Source organism: Phyllostomus discolor, chromosome 5 (genome assembly GCF_004126475.2).
Source record: "Phyllostomus discolor isolate MPI-MPIP mPhyDis1 chromosome 5, mPhyDis1.pri.v3, whole genome shotgun sequence".
Taxonomy (NCBI): domain Eukaryota; kingdom Metazoa; phylum Chordata; class Mammalia; order Chiroptera; family Phyllostomidae; genus Phyllostomus; species Phyllostomus discolor.
Genome location: NC_040907.2, coordinates 143,658,657 through 143,682,142, shown reverse-complemented (window position 1 = coordinate 143,682,142; position 23,486 = coordinate 143,658,657). Strand labels below are relative to the sequence as shown.

Genomic DNA, 23,486 nt, shown 5'->3' with positions numbered 1-23,486 from the left:
TTTACATCTCTTGGTCATGAGTATGTTCTTTGACCATTTCATTTCCTATACTGTACTTTACATCCCCAAGCATATTCTTTAACTACCTATTTGTATTTCTTAATCTCCTCACTGCTTCACCCACTACTCCACACCCCCTCCCATCTGGCAACCATCAATATGCTCTCTATATCCATGATTCTGTCTCTGTTTTTCTCGTTCCCTTAGTTTGTTTTCTTAGATTCAATTGTTGATAGATATGCATTTATTGCCATTTTACTGTTCATAGTTTTGATTTTCTTTTTTAAAATAAGTTCCTTTAATATTTTATATAATAATGGTTTGGTGTAATGAACTCCTTTAGTTTTTTCTTATCTGGGAAGCTCTTCATCTGCCCTTCAGTTCTCAATGATATCTTTGTTGAGTAGAGCAATCTTGGCTATAGGTCTCTGCTTCATGACTTTGAGTATTTCTTGCCAATGAAATAATTCTAGCTTGCAAAGTTTCTTTTGAGTAATCAGATGACAGTCTTATAGGAATTCCCCTGTAGGTAACTAACTTCTTTTCCCTTGTTACTTTTGAGATTATCTCTTTACCTTTAACCTTTAGCATTTTAATTATAATGTGTCTTGGAGTGGGACTCTGCAACCATCTTACTTGGGACTCTCTGTGCTTCCTGGACTTGCATGTCTGTTTCCTTCACCAAATTAGGGAAGTTTTCTTTCATTATTTTTTCAAATAGATGTCCAGTTCCTTGCTCTTTCTCTTCTCCTTCTGGCACCCCTATGATACAAATGTTGGGAAGCTTGAAGTTGTCCCAGAGGCTGCTTATACTATCCTCATTTTTTAAATTCTTTTTTCTCCTTGTTCTGATTGGTTATTTTTTGCTCCCTTATGTTCCAAATCTTTGATATGATTTTTGGCTTCACCCATTCTACTGTTGTTTCCCTGTAAATTGTTCTTTAATTGTTGTATCTTTCATTTGTGACTGGATCTTTTTTATGCTGCTGAGGTCCTCACTAAGTTCCTTGAGCATCCTTATAATCAGTGTTTGAACTCTGCATCTGATAGATTGCTTATTTCCATTTTGTTATGTTCTTTTTCTGGAGTTTTGATCTGTTCTTTCATTTGGGCCATGTTTCTTTGTCTCCTCATTTCGTCAGCCTCCCTGTGTTTATTTCTATGTATTAGGTAGAGCTGCTAATACTCCCTGTCTTGGTAGCATGGCCTATGTAGTAGGTGTCCTGCAGGGTTCAGAGGTACGGCCTCTCCTATCACCCAAGCTGGATGAGTACACCCTTCTCTTGTAGTTGAGCCTTAATTACTGTTGGCAGGTCAATTTACAGGCTAGTCACCTGCAAGGACTGGCTGTGGCCACTGACCACCAACCTCTACCCTCTATGGAGGACCATCTGTGCAGGGGCAGGGTGGTGGTTCTCCAAAATGGTTTGTAGCTATCCTCTGGGTATGCAAGCTCTAGTATTTTCTGGGTGCAGGCCAAGGTCAGTTCCCACCTGTGTTTTGCCCTGAGCCACCCTGCCTGAGCAATAAAGCAATCTGAGATGGCTGCTACTTATACTGGTCTTAGAGATTTCCATGTTAAGCCAAGCTTTGAATCTAGACTGGTTGCTGCTAGTGCTGTGCCTGGGGCCACTTAGCAAGAGGTATGGGGGCTGGTAAGTTCTCTGAGGTTGGCTGTTGTTTATTTGAGTGGATTTAGGAACTTGTGAGGCATGAGCCAAGACCAGCCATTAATATGGAAAAGCAGCTTGGGTGGACCCATAAGTTGGGTGGGACAGAGTCTCTGGGAATATCTAGGCAAACACTGGAGGCAAACAGTGTTTGCCAAGTTGACAGAGTCTCTGATATGGCACCAGCCTGCTGGCTCTGGCTCTGTTGGAGAAGAGATCAAAAAAGGGACAATGGCCTCTGCCCAACTTTCTGTCTGGGAGAAAGCTATCTTCCAGCTTTTGCATTTATGCCAGACACTTCAGCTCCTCCCTTTGTGCCGCTGGTGCCTTTCAAACTGTTACTGTGGAGCTGGAGCTCAGAGGGGGTGAGTCTGAGTAAGTCAATGTGTGGGTTAAGAGGAATCACTTGGGGCTATTGCAGTTTTTTCCACTAACTCAACCCCCACTCCTTTTTATAGCCAGAAGTTTTGGGGAATTTTCTTCATGGCACTGGAACCCTGGGCTGGGGGGGCCTGATGTGGGGCTCAGAGTCCTTTGTCCTGAGATATCCCTCATGAATTTTTATCCACCACACGTGGCTGTGGGACCTTCCTGTTCTGTGTCTCCATCCCTCCTACCAGTCTGGTTGGATATGGTTTCTTTAATTCCATAGTTGTCAGACATTCATTCAACTCATTTTATGATGGTTTTGAGTTATGGTTGTTTTATATTCTAGTTGTAATTTTGATGTGGTTACATGAGAGTTCAGCTATGCTTACCTATGCTGCCATCTTGACTGGATGTCAAATCATAAATATCTTTAGACATAAACTAAGCCACAATAATGTGTGGTAACCAATATGTCTAAGAATAAGAGATTTGCCATCCTTGAACAGAACAAAGTTCTAATCAAAATCAAATCTAGGAATGTTGGGCCTTAAAGCACTTATTTTGTGATAGGAGTAGTAGGGTATAGATATAGATTCTGAAGCCTTTAAATGTCTCTTAATAAATTATGTAAGATCCAGTCAGATTGTACTGAGTGACCAGGTGTCTCTGGGAGATAAAAAAAAAAAGGTAACTTCACGCATAAATATACCTTCGACATACACCATTAAAACATCAATTCAGAAGTTTTCAAAATTGTGCTATTGGTTCCAGAGTTTTGCATAGTTATACTATTACTCATATAATTATACCTGTCATCTTTGAAACTGTGTGAAGAGTGAGAGAAATAACCAGATTTGAGAATGAGCTGAGGAATTTTCCAACAGTAACTTTGTCAAGATCAAAGGATAAAATATATGACTGTTTTATTTTGCTCATAACATTACAAAATTTTCTTTCTAGCTTTTAATTTTTGGAGGCAGGAAGCTGGGTCAGACATTTCTAGACAATAGGTCTCCAAGCCATTCTCAAACAAGCTTGGACTAGTATCTAGGTACTGAAATACACATACATGCTTTATGCAATGCAATGCACTTATTGAAAAACTCATAAAAATTCCACAAAAGTATCTCTTCTAAGACTCAGCTGTAAAACCTGGCCCTTTTGAAGATACTTGAAATGTAATATTTTATCCATGATGTATAATGATTTTTTGTTTATTAATTAATTTGTTTGTTTGTTTTTTATTATAGCAGCTTGACTTTCTGAGGTAGTGCTGTTTCTGTGGCAATAAGGTGAAAATATCTAGTTTATTTGCGAAAGTCAACAACAGTCCAGAGATTCAAGACTCTTGTCTTGCCCTGGCTGGTATGACTCAGCAGATTGAGTGCCGGCCTGTGACCTGAAAGGTCAGTGGTTCAATTCCTATTCAGGGCACATGCCTGGGTTCCTGGCCAGGACCCTAGTTGGGAGAGTACAAGAGGCAACCAACCAATCAATGTATTTCTCACACATCCCTTTTTCCTTCTCTTTCTCCCCCCCTTTCCCTTTCTCTAAAAATAAATAAAGTATTTAGTAAAAAAGACTCTCTCTCATCCCAATTTTTCATTTTACTTTATTGTTCCAAAAATATGGCTTGTAGAAAAATAAATAACAAGTTTTAGGAAAGTTTTACCTGAATGACATAGAGAATGTCTACATGATTTGTAGCTCTCAGATAAACCCTACCCTTCAATATGGTAGAATATACAGGGTCTGGCACAAATAACACCCCTTTTTGTTATAAAATCGCTTATTATAAAATCATAAGCATGTAATTCTATAACATAACAATATCACACTCAAGTATACCATAAGACATTTTAGGTGAAATGTTCAAATTAAAACTATGAATTATTACACCTACATTATTACCCTACCAACCACACCCAAGCAGGCCTTACTTCTGCTGGACCCTGTATAAATAGCTCATGAAACTGATGTTTAGCCAATGAGTAGTTTAGTTAACTAGAAACAAAATTTAGTGTCAGTTTTAGTGCCAAGTGCAAGAAATCTGAAGGAATATGTAATAAATCTCCGCCTTCCCTTCTCTACTTCCCTTCTATTGATATGATAGGTTTCCAGTTTTGGAAATCCTTAAATTCCTTTGTTCATGGACCCTGGCACCATCGTCCACAAGGTTTTTCCTAAGACTTGTCAGCATTTGGTGCTTCACAGTCTGACCTCACACATTCCCTGGGAAAGGCTGGTCTCCTCCTGCTTCATCAGATGTATGATTTCGTTATACAGACGATGAGGTGCATCTAAGCCCCAGATGAAATCCACATGTGCCCATTCGGGAATGTTCTTGTGGTAGATGAGGTTGTTCACTTCAGAGATCAGTGTTTTCACATCATCTGGGTTTGAAAGCCAGTCCTGACCTCCAGTCCACATTGCCGTGGGGACCGTCATGTCTCTAACTCTGTATCTTATAGGAGTTGGCTAGAAAAGAAGAATATTGTTAACTGTAGATCACATCTGGACTTCCAAGCTCATAATTTACATTCCAAATAAACACTCTAAATATACCATGTGTTCTGATGAAAAATGCATGGGCATTGGAGCCAAACAGATGTGCATTTAGAGTTTCTGTTACAGCACTTACCTGAAGGTAAAATTACTTAACCTCACTGAACCTCAGTTTCTTCATCTGTGAAATGGGGGTATCTGTAATCATTGACTAGGTTAAATGAAAAAATATGTAAACTGCCTAGCACTTTAAGTATTCATATCCAATTTTTTCCTAGTAATAAATATTTAACACATATATTAGCTTTAAAAGATAATTTCACAAACATTTTATGAGGACAGAGTTAGAAATATTTTACAGAGAAAGGCAAGAAAATGGGCCTCTACTGAGGTCTTTGCTCTCACTCTTTACAGAGATTTTCTATGGTAACAGAAAACCCTTGAACAAGCCCAGCTCGACCATCTCCAAAAACATGGGGAATTCAATGGTACTGGGACTCAGGAAATTTGAATCAAGGGCAAGTATGAATTAGACCCCTGCTCTAGTGTGCTATCACCCAAAGAAGGGTGTCTAGGTTTCTTAACTCTTGAGAACATCTCTTATTCAAGCAGTGCTATGAAATCAGACTGGCTGACCGAGCCCTTGAAGTTAATCAGCACCCAGGTCTTTTTTGAACTCAGAGAAATGTTGAGGCCCATTTCTTACGTAGAAAATCCACTCTGGAGCCAAGGTTGCAATCTAGGCAGTCCTTGTTTCACTTTGTGACTTTCTAAAAATTATGAGTTATAGACTATGGTGTAATTTGAAATAAAAAAAATGTATTATTGGTCTTCATCCCCATTTTTGGAACAGAGCTCCTAAAACCTTTAGTTAAGGACCTTGAGATGAGACCATCATTGGCTAGGGTAGCCCTAAATCAAATAGTAAGTGTTTTTCAAAGGCAAGGGCAGAAGACAGAGAGAGGAGAATCATGTGAAGATATAGGCAGAGGTAGAGAGATTAGAGTGATGCATCTACAAACCAAGAAACACCAAGGACGACAAGCAACCACCAGAAGCTAGGAGAGAGGCAAGGGACAGAATCTCAGAGGCTCCAAAAGGAAGCAACCCTGCCTAAACCTTGACTTTAGACTTTTGGCCTCCAGAACTGTGAAAGAATAAATTTCTATTGTTTTAGTCACCACCCTCCCAGCCCCCAAAAGCACCCTTGGAATTCTACTAAATAATGAGCACCATAAATGTGTCTTTTGTTATGTTAATGAGGTGGCTTGGAACCAGGTGGAGGTTCCCAGCTAGTGGAGTCAAGCATGTAATATCTGATTCTGTTTCTGTTCTTGTTTGTTTAGTTTGTTTTTTTAGATTCAGTTGATAGTTGTGCATTTGTTAGCATTTAATGTTCATAGTTTTTTTTAAAGATTTTATTTATTTATTTTTAGAGAGGGAAGGAAGGGAGAAAGAGAGAGAGAGAGAAACATCAATGTGCGGTTGCTGGGGGTTATAGCCTGCAACCCAGGCATGTACCCTGGCTGGGAATCGAACCTACAACACTTTGGTTTGCAGCCTGCACTCAATCCACTGAGCTATGCCAGCCAGGGCTTAATGTTTATAGTTTTGATCTTTTTCTTATATAGTTCTCTTTAACATTTCATATAATAAGGGCTTGGTGATGAACTCCTTTAGTTTTACCTTGTCTGGGAAGCACGTTATCTGCCCCTCCATTCTAAATGAGAGCTTTGCTAGCTAGAATAATCTACATTGTAGGTTCTTGCTTTTCATGACTTTGAATACTTTTTGCCAGTCCCTTCTTGCCTGCAGAGTTTCCTTTGAGAAATCAGCTGATAGTCATCTGGGAACTCCTTTGTAAGTAACTGTCTCCTTTTCTCTTGCTGCTTTTAAGATTCTCTTTTTATCTTTAACCTTTGGCATTTTAATTATGATGTGTTTTGGTGTGGTCCTTTTTGGGTCCAACTTGTTTGGGACTCTGCTTCCTGGACTTGTATGTCTATTTCCTTCACCAAATTAGAGAATTTTTATTTTGTTACTTTTTCATATAAGTTTTCAATTTCTTGCTCTTCCCCTTCTCCTTCTGGCACCCCTAAGATTTGGATGTTTGTATATTTGGAGATGTCTTAGAGGCTTCTTATTCTATCCTCATTTGTTTTGAATTCTTTTTTCTTCTTGCTGTTCTGATTGAATGCTTTTTCTTTCCTTTTTAGTTCCCTGTAGATTTTTCTTTATTTCACTTAATGCAATCTTCATTTTTGCCTGGATCTTTTTTATGCTGTTGCCATACTCAATGAGTTCTTTGAGCATCCTGATAACCAGTGTTTTGAACTCTGCGTCTGATAGGTTGCTTATCTCCATTTCATTTAGTTCTTTTCCTAGAGTTTTGTTCTATTCTTGCATTTGGGCCATATTCCTTTGTCTCCTCAATTTGGCAGCCTCTCTCTATATGTTTCTATGTATTAGATAGAGCTGCTTTGACTCCCTGTCTTAGTAGCATGGCCTATTGTGGAAAAGCACACCTGTATGTTGTATGGGGTGGAGTCTTAGGTAATCGCAAGGGTAAAGCAACCTATTTTACTGTTTTGTGGCTCTGTGTGAGGGAGGGCTCAGAGAGGGGACAATGTCACTGCCTGGCCTCTGGAGATTGCCTGGGAGAAAGCTTTCTCTAGCACTCATGCTGTTGCCAGTCATCTAACTCTCCCCCTTCTCCCCATATGCCACTTGTGCCCTTCCAGCCGTTGCCTTAGTACTGAATCCCAGAGGGGTGGGTCTACGTGAGTCCTAAGTCCATTGCAGGCCCTTTAAAAGCAGTCTCTTGAGAATCCCAGTTTCTTCTGCCACCCCAACCCCCATGCGTTTTTACTGACAGAAGTTATGGGGAGTTATCTTCCTGGCCCTGGAACCCTGGGCTGGGTGGTCTGGTCTGGGGCTGGGATTGCTTGCTCCTGAGGTGTCCCTCCCAATACTTATCCACCACAAATGAATGTGGGATTGCCCATTCCACTGCCTCTCCACATCTCTCCCCACCTTGCCACACCTCTCTGCACCTCCTCCTCTCCCACCTGTCTGGATAAATGTGGCTTCTTTAAATCCTTGGTTGTTGGACTTCTGTACAGCTCAATTTTCTGAAGAGTCTGGGTGATATTTGTTTTGTAGCGTAGTTGTAATTTTTGCTGTAGTTGTGCAAAAAGGTGAAGCATGTTTGGCTATGCCTCCATCCTGAGTGGAAGTCGCTTAGTTGTCTTTAACTTCATGCAAAATAATTTAGTGAGATTGTATTGTGACAGCTGTCATATAAGCATGCATTTTAAGAAAAACATCAAAATTGGGGAATTTTTGTGCAGCCATTTTAATATTTAAAATGGAAGAAAGTACACAATATTTTTGGCATATTATGCTTTATGATTTCAAGGAAGGTGAAATACAACTAAAATGCAAAAAGATTTGTGCAGTGTATGGAGAAAATGCTGGGATGGATTAACCATATCAGAAGTGGTGTGTGAAGTTTCTTGGTACTATTTACATTTTGGCCAAATAATTCTTTGCTGTGGGACTATCTTATGCATTGGAAGATGTTTAGCAGCACCCTTGACCTCTACCCACTAGAAGCCAATAGGAGGAGATAGCTAACATACTTAAAATATTCAAATCAATAAAGTTATTGGTGAAAATGAAAAATGTGTCTTTTATTTTAAGGAAAAAACATCATGGATTTTTGGCCAACACAATATTTTAGGAAACAGCTAAGACAGATCTAAAAAAATGGAGCAGATACCTTTGATGGAAAGTTTGCTATTCATGGGCACTACACAGTCTTTAATTTCCTAGCCTTTTCTATCTAGATTGATATACAGAAAGAGATGTTAAGGGTGCTATGAGACTATCAAAGGTTTACCTGTGTCTATTCAGCTCCCTTCAGATTTAAATGTGTATGGTCAATGTTTGTTTACATTCACAAATAAGCTCACTGAGAGTCTGCAGTGAAGATTTTATGCTCAAAATAGTTTAATATAAACTTCTGATTCTGTACACTTATTTTTAACTTTATTCTATAACACTGACTATACAGTTTCCTAGGTAATGTGATAGAATTTTTAAAATATTTTTTACTTGCAAATTACAGAATCACTATAAATGTGACCAGGGAGAGCTCTTAAGAATAATCTAGTCCAATAATTTTTAGAGTTAAAAAATATTTAGGCCTAAGGATCAAAGTAGCCTATCCACGATCATGTGAGTTTATAGGCAGAGAGGCAAGACTAAAGCAAGAATCCTCCCTGGCCAATTAATGGTCTTTTTCTTTATGCAGCAAGTTTTTAAAATTACAGATAAGATTGAATTATAATGTGAAATGATTACCACAGTGAATTAGTTAACATCCATCACCACATATAATTGTAATTTTGTTTTGCATGTAATAAGAACTTTTAATATCTACTCTCAGGAACTTTCAGATATACAATATAGTGTTGTTAACTATAGTCACCATTCTGTACATTGTATCTTATAACTTATTTATATTATAACTGAAGTTTGTACCTTTTGACCCCCTTCACCCATTTCCCACCTCCAACCCCTCACCCCTGTCTCTGACAACCACAAATTAATGCTTTTTGTATTGTACCACAAAGACAACCTCACCCCTGCCATCTTCATTGGTGTGTTTTTGGTTTTTGGTTCAAAAAGGATTCTTCTAGTAACAGCCACCACAGAACACACTCTTCCCTTCACTAAGCCTACCTTATCTTGCTCCTGAAAAGCCCAGTTCCTCCTTCGTGGCCTTTCAAAGAAGCTCTCCTACTCCATTGTAAAAGCAGCACGCCTCTTGCTAAGCTGTGACCTTACTCATTTGCAAATGAGTAATGTTGGGGGTCATGTTGGGAGCTGCCCTGCCTAGTTTCAGGAGCTGTAATGCCCCCATGGCTAAGGCTGAGTGAGTGACCTTAGGATCATAAGCCACTAAGGAGACAAAGCTTATCTCCCTGGCAGGAGTGCCACTTCTGTTCCTTTTTCCATAACTGGCCCCCAATATTTGATCAGTTAGCCAATGATGGGTAAGATTCCCCAAGGTGGGAAAGATCTAAGACAGGCATGATCATGTGGAGGCCCCAGGTGAAGGACTTGGGGGGCTATGGAGAAAGGCAGTGATGGACCCTTGCTCCTTGGCTTTGATAAAGCCTGAGTCCTCATTCTGCCTGTGAGAAGCCTCCTAATTTCTTGGCTATCTTGCCTCCACTACCTGACTTAAGCCTGAAACAATGACAGAGGGTGGTGCAGCCCTGTGCTGGAAAGGGCAAGTTTCCCGGGTGATCAGGCCTGAGAAAGAATACATAAACTGTGAAACCTGCTTCACTAAGAATGCTCTCAATTAAATGATAAGGGTCCGAGCAGGAAATGGGTTTGTTTCCCAAAGTTTTGTAGCCTTTTAGCTAACAGACCCTGACTCAGAATAAGCCCTTGTAGTTCTTTGTATGCTATCTATTGTTTGATCCTTACTGCCTGACAATGATTAATGAACTTTACCTATATTCCTATGCAAATTAAAAGCCAATAAAAACCAGTGAAGGCAAGGATCAGCACGTTCTCCTCTTGAGAGAGTTGCTAGGCCACTCCAAGGCACCCTCCCTTTGAGAGGGTAGCCATGCCGTCCCCTTTCCTCCACAGGACTTGATAGTCCACGTGAATTTCTCTTGTGTCTCATCCATAATGCCTTGGACACTGCGGTCTGGTGCATGCATCAGAGTCACACCTGATTATTTTCCACTCACTTTCTTGTATTTTATTCCCATCTCATAAACTGCCATTATAACTTTTTTGTTGTACAATTTAAAAGGTTAATATTGATATTCTTACCTGATTGCCTTTCTCCAGATTTTTGGTCTCGCTTCCCCAGTCAAATGCCCGGAGTTCCCCAGAATTTGCTGCCTAAAAGGAAACAATTCATATGGCATTCAAATGTATTGCTGGATTAGAGTGGGTGGAGGGATGGAAGTGTGCTACCAAGTCTGCAGTTGTGGGGGAAGCAGAGAGCAAAGGTTGAGGCTGAACTTCCTGTCAGCATTAGGATAATCTTCAGGAAAGTACAAAGGCAAGAATAAGACCCATTTAGGGAAAAAAATGTATGTACTGCAGAAGTACTTGGTCACCATGTTATACAACTCCAGGAAGGGCATCCCCATCGGAGTCTACCTAGATGGGTATTCTGCACCACTCTGCAGGCTACAAAGGAAAAGCTCCCCCTGGTGACTGGGAGAAGGTGACCAACACTCAACCCAGTTCACGATTATAAAATCAATCTCTCTCTCTCTCTCTCTCTCTCTCTCTCTCACACTCTCACACACACACACACACACACACAAATGTAACAATGACCTTATGAGATCAATTTCACTAGACTCTAAATTGCTAGAAAGACAGATAAAACCATATTTAGGACTTATAAACATCACTACTTCTTAAAACTCTCTGCTTGAGTTATAGTCCTCTCATTTTTTTAACAAAGTTGTATTTTTAATAGATGAAAATCTAAGGTTAGTTATGCTCTAGTTCTGTCCTTATTTCCATCTTTATTTCCACACCCAATCAGGACCACTCTACAGTATCATCTAGAATGAGCAGTAGTATTAGGTTCAGAGCTTCTTCATTTGTGAAAGAATAATTAGCATTCACATTGCCCTTGAATCAGTTCAAATGTCTTACTTCAGCTCTGCCTTCTTTAGTTCATGTGACTTGTAATCAAGACTTTTCCTCCTGTGTAGCAGGTATAGTCTTTCCTTCCCGTGAAACCTCCTTGGGTAACTAGGTCTTGCCTTAGCATTTTGTAGCTATTTGACTGAGCTTCTGGAAGAGCTGAAAATGATATTCTCCTGCCTCAGTTTGAAGTGGCTGGAGACAGAGAAAGGTCTCACTGGGACAACCTGAATTCACACTTTTAAGGTTAACTGAAGATGTCCTTGAGCCAATCCTTTTCTTCCATCTCCTGAAAAGTTTCCATGTTATAGATCACGTTTCATCTTTTTTAAAAAAAGATTTTGTTTATTTTTAGAAACAGAGTAAGGGAGGGAGAAAGAAAGAGAGGGAGAGAAACTTGATGTGTGAGAGATTCACTGATCAGTTGCCTCTCACAACCTTCCAACTGGGGACCTAGCCAGCAACCCAGGCATAAGTCCTGATGGAGAATCGAACCAGCAACCTTTTGGTTTGCAGGCTGGCACTCAATCCACTGAGCCACACCAGCCAGGGTGATCACATTTCATCTTGTCATAAATGTAAAATACCCCCTGGCCTGTCAAGGACATTCTTCAACTATTCCAGACAAACTGCACAAAGACATTTACGTAGGAACAATTACAAATCAACAGTCTTACCTGGCTCCAGTGTAGGATATTTTGCACAGATGTTCCGGCAGGAGAATGAGCAACATACACATTTGCTCGGCTCTGTAACAAAGCATGGGTAGTTTGTGGGACATGGGAAAATTCACAAAATATGCACCTTGTCAAGATCAAATTTCCAGGTATCAGACTAAGAAGCAGAAACATCATTAAATGATCAGCAGTGATCTAAAAACAGTAGTATACACATGCACATAAATAAAATCACCACTACATGTATTCTTGGGCCCCTATATTTTTCATCTGAGGATACTTTCTCATTATATATCAGACCTCTTTTTTAAAAGAATCTTTATGACAGTAACTAAGGGTGAAAATTCTAGAATTAGCCTGTATTCAAATACTAGCTCTCACTGAATTTTTAGGTGGATTTAGGAGTTATTTAATACACTAAAATTTCAGGATACTAATCTCTGTAGTGGGGATATTGAAAATATCTGTCTCATAGGATTGTTATGGGGAATAATTTAGCCTGACACATAATAAATGCTTATCATATGGTATCTATTAATTTTATTATTTAAAAGAAGAAGGAAAAGAATCTATAGGAATTAAAGATGTGTTCTTCCAACTGCCAGGGCTATTGTGGCTGGTAGCAATGGGGCCTCCTTGGGGGATTGTCCCAGGTGTAGAGTGCTGTCTTGCTCAGTGTATCAGACAGTACTGGCATTATCTGTATTGAACGACTGGTTCATGTGGGGTATAAAAACCCAGCTCTCTCACCCTCACTTGGGACAGCTCTGACGGGTCATCCCATCTTCACAAATCCCTGTAGGATCAACCCAGCTTCCCATTAAGGACTGCACCAGACTGCGTCAGAGCTTCCCCACCCTGCCATATACCCAATCTTGTTTCATTCCCTTCTCTAGGTGTTATCCCAAGAGCATAACCCTGAATCCCTTTGCCCACTAATCTCCATCTCTGAGTGTGCTTCCTGGGAAGCCACCCTGAGACACCAACCAACTGGTGGCCATGCCTAAGGCACAGGGAAACTCCCAGACACCCTATCGAAGGGCTTAAACTACAAACCAGAAGGACCCAAGTAGAAAGATGAGGTGGATGATGCATCATTGTTCTCTCTTTTGACTACTGGATTCTAGTCACTTTTATTCATCTGCTAATTTGCTGTTTAAAGTTGTTTTCATTATTTCTTCCATCTATAACCTGTGAAGTTAATATCTAGCAATGCCCTTGCATTAACCTGACCTCAACCCATGTTAAACCATTTCCCGAATATTAGTATAATATGGAGAAAATCTAATTACTAAGATTACATTTCTACAAGCGTTCATTGGCAATAACTCACCCTCAAGGAGTAAGACTAATAGCTTTGCTTTAAGAACTGAGAATTTGCTAGATTCCCACTTACCATGTTCATGTTCTGTGTGTTAAATCCTCCCAGAAGTAAAATGATATTGCTACAAATCTGATCAATAATCATCTGGCCACAAAGGTAAATATAAAACTGGCGGAGAAACCTGGTCTGGTACAGAAATTCTTTCCTTCCAAACAATCCCTGTTAAGATATGAAACAAAATAGTAGTCATTACATTATAATCCAAAAGAAGTGGCTCTAGTAGGAAAGTGTAAACCTTTCCTTATTGTGCTGGATGACTCCTGTATGTAGACAAGACATTTTCTGAGGAGTCACGTACCTTGATCATCATATCGGGCAGCAACAAAAATTTGGTGCCAGGGCTTTTCGCGTGTTTAATAGTAGCTATGGGTGCTAAGGCAAAATACATTTTTACTTTCTCAGCCAGCTCTGGCATGGTGGAAAATGCAATAAAGCCTGTAAGAGAAGGAATATGTCAGCGTGGATATTGAATATCTTGGAATTCATAAAATGCTTATTTTACTTTTGCCAGGCTATTTCAGTAATTGCTTGTGATTGTGTCTTCACTCTCCCAGGAAATTATAAGTGCCCAGAGGGGGAAAAACAACAGCAGCAAAAACATCTTTGTGTGCCCTCTGACTTCTGGCTTAGTGGATGTTCAGTAGTAGGTTCTCGTAGAGTTACTGAATTAAAGTATTGAGTCCAATAATATGGACTTTGAGAATATTTATATATCGAGAGGGAACCATATGCTAGACGCTTTGTTGCTGGTTCTTACTTCATTTAATTCTCAAATTTTTATGAGGTATTTCAGTAAATCTCTACAGTGAAAAAAACGAGAAATTGCCTTGTTTACTGATAATGAGCATGTTCTATGACAGAATGGGTATAGCAGGATTTTGCCAGTTTTCTTTGACACCTATTTTTTTGGAACCCAAACTGTAAGGTAAGGTAGTAGACAAGTGAACTGGATTCCAACTACTCTTATTTTCACCATAAACTTGGTATGGGATACTAATTAAGTCAGTTGGCGCCTCAGTTTCTATACCAATAAAATAGAGGCAAATTCCTCAAATGATCACTGTGCAGGAATACTCTCTGTGAAGCCTTTGGGAGAAAAAGGCTATTATAGAAAGCCAGGGCGTGGTCATTATATTTGAGATACTCTTTGTCTACTTTGAAAGAGCTTGTACTCTCTCTGTCTAAACTGATGCTTGCAGGTTGTAGGGAGGGTGGCTGAGTAGGGGAAAAAAATGTTGGGAACCGCCCTGCCTGGTATCAGAAGCTGTAATTCCTGCCTAGGCTAAGGCTGAGGGAGTGGCCTTGGACCATAAGCCACCAAGGAGACAAAAGCTTATCTTTCTGGCAGGAGTGCTGCTTCTGCTGCTTCATTCATAACTGACCCCCAGTGCTTGGTTGGTTAGCCAATGACGGGTAAGATTCCCCAAGGGGGGAATGATCTAAGACAGGCACGATCACGTGGGAGGCCCCCAAAAAAGGACTTTGGGGGCTACAGCAAAAGGGGGTGATGGACCCTCGCTCCTTGGTTTTGACATAGCCTGAGTCCTCACCATCTGGGAGAAAATCTCCTTATCTCTTGGTTGCCTCACCTCCCTTGCTCCACCTAAGCCTAAAACAATGACAGGGTGGTGCCACCCTGTGCTGGAAAGGGCAGATTCCCCGGGTGATCAGGACTAAGAAAGAACATGTAAATTCCTGTGAAACCTTCTTTGTTTAGAATTCTCTCAGTTGAATGAGAAGGGTCCAAGGAGGAAGTTAGTTTTTTCCTCAAAGTTTTACAGCTCTTTGACCCTGACTCAGAATAGACCCTCAGAGTTTCTTGTTATCTATTGTTTGATCCTTACTTCCTCATAATGAGTAATGTGCTTTACCTGAATTCTTATGCAAAACAAGCCCAATAAAAGCAGGTTTGGACGGTAAATTGGCGTGCTTCCCACTAAAGGGGGTGGCCATCCTGTCCCTACTTCTCCACAGAAACTGGTCTGTCTCTGTGCATGTTTTTTCTTGAATTTCGATGAGCCATCCGCAGCATTCTGTGATCACTGCTGCCCGGTGACCCACGCACCAGCTGCCGCCCAATGTGGGGCAACGATTTGGGACCACAGAGGTGGGGCCCCATTCGAGACCACTTGGAACCAGTGGAGACCATGAGCTGTTGCTGTGGACAACGCATCAAAAACACATCCCTTAGAATCATGGGACTTCTGTCTAGTTCCCAGCAGGTAAGTATTAAGAAAGACTAATTCCTTCCCTTCTTTTCTCTTCCCGTATTAGGTTTGCCAGCCACGTGTAAAGGCAATCAGAAGACTGACCTGGTATTAGCACTTGCTCTCCCAACTGTACCATCAGCAAGACTGGGTTGAAATACTTCAAAATACATGACTATAATCTAGCTTAATTCTGACAATATAGAACTCCCCTCCAATGTCGAAATCTGAGAACTCTAGGTGACTTCTCCCATCAGTACTCCTTATGCAAAGCAAGTTTGAGTTCTCCATATTAATAGCTGTGTGATTGACTAATAGAGTAATCTGATGCTTTTTTGCCCCCTCCTTCTTCTCAGAGTAACATTTAGCTTCATCACTACCATCTTTTTCTTTATGTCAAGTTGAACAATTTGAGTACAGAGCAAACATTTTTAAGGCCTCTGGAAAATGGAGTTAGAGCAGGCATAATACTTTAACTTTCTTTCTATGAAGTACATGATGAGACATAGCACCACTAGGATCAGTTAATGTTATTGAGAAAGCCAGAAAGGGAACTGTGGAAGTCAGTGTCTTTTCATTCACTAGGAATCACCAAGCAAAAATGAATGAACTGAACTTGGGCCCTGAGTTCCTGTGAGTGAGTGCTCACCTGTTTCCTTAGTCTCCCTTACCCTGTCCTTCACCTTCGGGTTTGGCTCAGGGTGAAGGTACAGAGCTCCTCTCATCCCTCTCCAGAGATAGAGAGCCTTCTCTTCAAGGCACGTACTGTGCCTCTCCTGGTCTTCCTTCATTCTACTCTAAGCCAAGTACATTTTTCCTCTTGACTCTGGTCTGATATAAAGGCAGGGTAGCCAGCCTCTATGCTCATCTTTCCAAGTAGGTGATCTGCATTCTCTGGGATCATGAGTTAAGGTTTCTCACAAATTCATCAAAAACAAAAGGACATGAGCATGCAATCGCAGACATTGGCATTAGAAGGGAAATAGAGATTTGAGTAAATTCCCCCACCTGTTCTGTTTATAGTGTGACACTGCTTAGTGTTTATTATTTGCCTATTACATGCCAGACACTGAACTCATTCAATGTGGTTACTGAGTGCATACAGAGTGCCAGGAACTGCTTTCACAGATATTTTAGATAAAATATCTGCCTCTGCAGAGCTTATATAAGTCATCATATTGAATAGTCCATCACCTCTAACATACCTAAAAGGGAACTATTATCCACATTTTATAGATGAGGAAACTGAGGCCACAGGAGTAAAACAATTTGCTCAATGACATTTACCTAAGAGGTGGTAGAGCCCAGTATCTGAATACTTATCCTTCTGATTCCAAAGCCCTTGCTCTATCTATCATTCCAGAAGCCTTCCTCAATTCCATTTCCGTTTCCTGTAGCTCTTAGAGTCACCGAGGATGATAAGGTTAGATGAGTGAAGTGTGCGATGACTGACCCCAGGCATAGTTGGTCACCATATGCTCACATTTCTTCTGCGTATACAAACCTGTTTTCCTTTGAACCTACCCATGGTGGTGCCCTGTGAATAGCCGACATAATAGATCTTTTCCTGGCCGGTTTTCTGCAAAATAAAGTTTATGACTGCAGGAAGGTCAAACCTAGCCATCTCATCATAACTACAAAGGGAAAAGACAAAGTTATATGAGAAGTTATAATCAGAAACAAACAAAAACAGCCCCCAGGGTTTACAAACAAATCCTTGAATTGTCAGCCCCAAATGCTTGTTACGGTGCCCCTCACAACACTGGGAATGGACTTGCTTCAAGCCCGTGATGCACAGGTGCCTCTGGAGTCCCAGGTTGTTACTGAACTGCTATTTCTGCAGATGTGATAGAGCAACAATCATCTTCAGTGAATACGCACTGAGCACACAATCCACCTCCTAGTAGAGGCATCCTGCTATTCTGTTAACAGAACAGCACAGGGTCATGCAGGTTCATTTATATGAAAAGTACTGAAGATGCCATGAGGCCCTTATCTGATGAATGGGATAAAGAACAGGTGGAATGTCCAGAGGTAATTTAAATAAAAATATTAAAAACCTTTTATAAGAGTGTGAGAGATGTGTTAGTTGAACTAATAGTCCCTAAGGCTTAATAGTTTCCTTATGTCTTTAATGTCTGATCTCATCTCCTCTTGGGGATACTGGTCCTTGTCATAACTCAAAGAAGAGTTAGTCCCAGGACATCCATCTGTAAGAAAATGGGCATACCTTTCTTTCGTACCACTCTTAATCACCTGACACCGGTCACCATTCTCACCCCATTCACCACACCCAGTCTTTTACTTGGGGAATTCAATTTTCCCTACTACTTCCCCCAAAGAATCACTAGCCAACTGAGACAATCAAAGCATATCATATAGAATATTGATGAGACAACCAAAGTAAATTACCCAAACACTAGAAGCCATAATTGTTTACCCATTTCTTCCAAAGACATCCATGTCCATCTCCAAGATTTTCAAATACCTGAAAGCCCAGAACTCATCTTGGTCTACAGAGAGGGTCTTGTGTTTCCGAGACCAGGTGTTTCCCCGGCTGTTCCCCAACCACACATCAAAACCAGCGTCGGCCAGAATGAAGCCCAGGCTGTTGTTGGGCAGGTTGGAAATCCAGTTGCTGGCGTCTCCAAGCAGGCCATGCTGCAGTAACACCACAGGCCTGGAGCCTGCAAAAAGCAGAATTTCATCTGTGGGAAATGTTCTCTATCTTCCTCAGTATCCTTTAACGTGCAAAGGCTGTCAAGTTAGACAAACCTGTGTTCAACTGTTGTTCAGCTTCTTGCTAGCTTATCTCAGCCAGTTACTTAACCTTTATGGTTCTGACTTCCTCATCAGAAAAATAGAACTTTTGTTATAACAATAAAATAGTGCACAAGGAGCAGATGGCACAATGCTTGGAACTGAAAAAGAATCAAAGTTCATCTTCCATTGTTGTTTTTGTGTAGTTAATGTTAGTAGACTTGTCTAAGCACCTGAGAGGATATTAGAAATGCTCCAGGAGGCAGTGCAATATCATGATCAAGGTAATTATTACATTAATCATAACTATTCTATGTTAATAAGAATAAAAATTATATATTTGCATTTTATATGTATAATAATATATATTACTATATTATTGTAATGTATAATATGTAATTATGTTATATAACATTATATAAAGTTATGTGTGTATATTAATGTTAAAATAGAAACAATTATATAAACACTATATAATTATTGATATTATAATATTATATACACAGAAATATGTATGCATATGTAAACATATATCTATATGTTAAATATAATATACATATTACATAAAATAAAGAATATATGTCTATATCTACATTATATAAAATATAAATATATTATATATTGTACATAATATATTATATAGCATAATATATTGTATGATGTATATGATTACATATTACTTATAATGATTAATATTAGAATATTAATACATACACATATGTACCTATGTCATGTATGCCATGATGTAAATGGTTATTGGTGCTTCATGTTAGAAGGACCCACAAGCCAGCTTGAAGAATCTCCCAATATTTAAATATGGGGAAATTTGAGCACCCAAATGAATAATGATAGTAATAAATCATATCCTATTAAATAGAGAATGTATGAACCAATATTAATATCAATAAAGATGAACAAAAGAGAATTAGGGGGTAGTAAAAGCTTTTATTTATAACATAATGCCATTACAAAATCATGAATGGATGCTAAAATTAGTGGTTAAAGTTTGAAGGGATATAGGATATTTATATATCTTGAAAGTATCTCTTCACAAAATTTATTAATTACAAAGGAAAAAATACTAACTTTATGGTAGAAAAACTTGGCAGAAACCATCTTAATGAAGTTGTCAAAGCTACTATCACTTAACTTACACTACTCACAAAAATTAACTCAAAATGAATTAAAGACTGAAATGTAAGACCCGAAACCTAGAATAAAACATAGGAATAAAGCTCTTTGACATTGGTCTTGGCAATATTTTTTTTTTGGCTATAATATCAAAAGCACAATCAACAAAAGCAAAAATAAACAGTTTCCATTTCATCAAACTAAAAAACTTCTATGTGGCAAATGAAACAATCAACAGAGTGAAAAGGCAACTTGTGAAACAGAAGAAAATGTTTTCAAACCATGTATTGGTAAGGGGTTAATATCCAAAATACACAAAAATCTTACATAACTCAATAGCAAGAAAATAAACAACTGAGTTTAAAAATGGGCAAAGGTTCTCAATGGACATTTTACCAAAGACATACAAATGGCCAACTGGTGCAAGAAAAGGTGCTCAACATCACTATCCATCAGGGAAATGCAAATCAAAACCACAGTGAGGTATGACCTCACACTTGGCTTTTATCACAAAGAAGGACTAACCAGTGTTGGTGAGCATGTGGGAAAAAGGAAACTTTTGTACATTATGAGCGGGAAAGTAAGTTAGTGCATCCATTACGGAAAACAATATGGAGGCTCCTCAAAAAAAAAAAAAGAAAGAAAAAGAAGGAAAATGAAACTACTACATGATCCAGCATTCCACTTCTGGGTATAATTCAAGGCAAACGACATCACTATTTTGAAAAGGTATCTACACTCTCACATTCATTGTAGCACTATTTACAATAGCGAAGATATTAAAACAGCTTAAGTGTCTGTGAAATGATGAATGTGTTATGGTAGAATGAGAGGCCAGAAGAAAAATTAAGGCAGGGCCCTCACCATTGCAATCTAACAAAGAACTTAACACAGGAGGACAAAAGCAAAAGAAGACATGTCTCGGCCAGTAGTCCTGACCCGGGTTCCATAAGACTGCCAGGCATTCTGAGCAACATAAACAAAACTAGGGTAGTGCAGGTGGGAGGAACTCTTGAGAGTGTGTGTGTCATCTCCACTAGCTAGGAAAAGGAAAATCTTGAGACGGTGTATTCATCCCAAGGCCTGGATGGGGAAAAAGGTGGGTCTACCATGCCCAGAGAAAAAGCCCATATAACAATTTTGATTACTATCTGCCTCCTGTCACGTATGCAAAATGAACAAATAGAGTCTGGAACAAGGTAAGGATTCCGGCTAGCATACCCCACACATACCGACATTTGGGTAGTGACATCGCCCTGGGAAAGCTGGCACCACATTTACCTGTCAATCAATATGTAACTCCCTCACCCCCATCCCACCAGCTGTGTAAGCCCTCAGAACAAAGGACTCACTCTCTTTTTGGATACCCAGCTTCAAGCCACTTGGTCCCTGGCCACCCGGGTGCTGGCCATCTGGCCTCTGGCCACCCACCCTTTTGCTTTCCTATTAGAAGTTAGCATTAATAAACTTTGCTTGCATGCTAGCAGGCTCATGATCTGTAATTCTTTACTGCATTGGGTAGAAGAACCAAGTTTCTGGGAGTTCCTCCTATAACAAATGGATAAGAAGATATGAATAAAGATGTGATATATATGTATATACACACATACACATATATATACACACACACACATACATACATACATACACACACACACAATAAAGCCACAAGAAAAAGAAATTCTACCATTTGCAACTACATGAACAAACCTAGAGGTCATTATGCTAAATGAAATAAGTCTGACAGAGAAAGAGAAACACTGTGTGATACCACTTGTATGTGGAATAAAGAAAAAGAAGCTGAATTCATAGAAACAGCAAGTAGAAGAGTGGTTACCAGGGAATGATGGGTGGAGGCAATGAGGAGATGCTGGTCAAAGGATACAAGTCTTCAGTTATAAGATGAATAAGTTCTGGAGCTCTAACATATAACATGATGACTATAGTTAGTCATACCGTGTTGTGCATTAGTAATTTGCTGAGAGAGTAGATCTAAAGCACTGTGTCACACACATATGCACACACACACAAAAGTATGTGAGGTGATGGACATGGTAACCTGAAATAATTATTGCACAATGTATAGAAATATCAAATCACCACATAGTACACTTTAAATGTATACAGATTTGTCAGTCATGCATCTGTGAAGCTGGGTGAAGACAGAAAGCGTAAGCTAACATTGTCGGGATTGAAACAGGACCTCATCACGTGCTTCAAGGTCAGCCGTACTGGGACAGATGCCACTGTGTTTCTGTGGTACTCCTGCCAAAATGTACACCCTGAGTCTCATTATGGAGAGATAGTAGATAAGCCAAATTGAAGAACACTGTATAAAATAACTGTCCAAAACTGGTCAAGGTCAAAAATACCAAAGATAATGTGAGGAATTTTTACAGCTTAGAAAGGAAACAAAGAGACAGCCAGATATGGTGAATGATACTGGATTAGATCCTTGACTGGGGTGGAAAGGGACTGTAAATGATTTTGGCACAATTAACAAATTTGAATGTGGACTATGGAGTAGATGCTAATATCAATCAATATTAGTTTCCTAATTTTGATAAATGTATTGGTAAAGAGGATCAGGATATTTCCCCAATCCCCTCCAAATATGTCACTTTGGAATAATTATTTTGTGCTGAAGGCATTTGAGTTCCTGAAATTCCTGTCAGCCTAAAAACGGAACTTCCCTAAAGAACTCAATTGCCATAAATTCCCTCCCCTGCAGCAGCTCTAATCCCTTCTGCGGGGAGGAGAGACTAGTACCACAGCAGGCTACAAGGCAAACCCGGTCACAAACTATCTTACCTGCCATCTACTTTCCCCGGGGCCACTTAAGTTCCCCAAAAGTCATTTGCTTTCCCACAAGTGCTCTTTCTCCCTCTCCTGTTTCCCTTCCAAGTTAGGTATGTAGAACCCTCAAATCTAATTGTCCTTTTGAGGTACTCATCTCTGAACGCTCCCATGTGTATGCGTGATCCCCGTGCTAATAACCTCTGCTTGTTTTTCTCTTATTAATTTGTCTTTTGTTACAGGTCCCTAGCTGGAGAACCTAAAATGAGTAGGAAAGGAAATGATTTTTTTCCTTCCCAATATTAACAAATATTTAGGGATTAATGGGCGCGATGTCTGAAACTTCATGTTAAAGATATTGAAAAAATAATGAGAAAGGAAGTAAATGGGAACAAAAGGTAACTCACAATGGGTAAATAGGGGTAAAGAGCATGTGGTAGTTTCTTGCACAATTCTTGGGAACTTTCCGTAAATTTGAAATTATATTAAAATAAAATTTATAAAAATATCAGCAGGGGATAAAGAAGGATTAAGGGCATTAGAAATTGTAACATGTTAGATAAATACGATAAACATTATTTTTGACATTAGCAAGTAATACCAAAAGATTAGTAAAATGTTGCATCTTTGAAAGGGAAAAGCATCACGCACTTGATAGAACTTATGGGAATTAGGTCAGATCATAAATGTAATGTCCTCACAGCAGTACTTGGTTTAGAGGAAAACTGTAGTAAAGAAAAGCTTCACTGCTGCTGTTATTAGTGCTGTAATTGTCAAAGGCAGTTATCCTGTGAGCTTCAGTGTACTGATTAACAAAACAATGATACATCTGCCTACCTCACAGGGTTTTGAGGGTACTGTGCATACAGGGTTTAAATGCCTGACCCCTTACAAGATGGCAGACCCTGCTGTTGTGAGTGGAAATTAGGCTTCACTGGCTAAGGCCACATGGCTATGGAGAGAGGATATGAGAGTGCAAGGGGTATGTGTGGGTCACAAGCAAGAAAGGAAACTTCTTTGTTCCCCTGGGATTATATTAGCTTGGGTTTGTGATGGATGAGGTACTTCTTCAAAACAACCAATGACTTCCTAAGCTTTCCTGGGCTTTTGAGAGGGTCCACCCCCTATATAGACTGACCGGCTTCTGGGATCAAGCACCTTCCCCGCCATCTCCCAATGACTCAGTACTGGAGGCGAGAAGACACAGGTGTTAATCCCCTTGTCAGAGCAATGCTGTAATCCCCTGAGGGGTGAGGTTGTTGCTCCCTGGTGAAGCAAACAGACTCATACT

At 39.7% G+C, this 23,486-nt stretch overlaps 1 protein-coding gene across 2 annotated transcripts in view; it reads right to left on the bottom strand.

Annotated features, from left to right (window-relative positions):
- Nucleotides 1-3,948: 3,948 nt before the first annotated feature.
- Nucleotides 3,949-23,486, bottom strand: part of LIPM (lipase family member M) — a 36,018-nt gene continuing 16,480 nt past the window's right edge. For both annotated transcript variants that reach the window (XM_036026961.1, XM_028513565.2), the window contains 7 exons: nucleotides 17,997-18,195; nucleotides 17,033-17,142; nucleotides 13,600-13,736; nucleotides 13,314-13,460; nucleotides 11,918-11,989; nucleotides 10,404-10,475; nucleotides 3,949-4,517 (listed from right to left, as the gene is read on the bottom strand). In XM_036026961.1, the coding sequence (XP_035882854.1) occupies nucleotides 4,248-4,517; nucleotides 10,404-10,475; nucleotides 11,918-11,989; nucleotides 13,314-13,460; nucleotides 13,600-13,736; nucleotides 17,033-17,142; nucleotides 17,997-18,195 (1,007 nt within the window). In that variant the 3' untranslated portion in view covers nucleotides 3,949-4,247. The remainder of the gene's footprint in view (nucleotides 4,518-10,403; nucleotides 10,476-11,917; nucleotides 11,990-13,313; nucleotides 13,461-13,599; nucleotides 13,737-17,032; nucleotides 17,143-17,996; nucleotides 18,196-23,486) is intronic.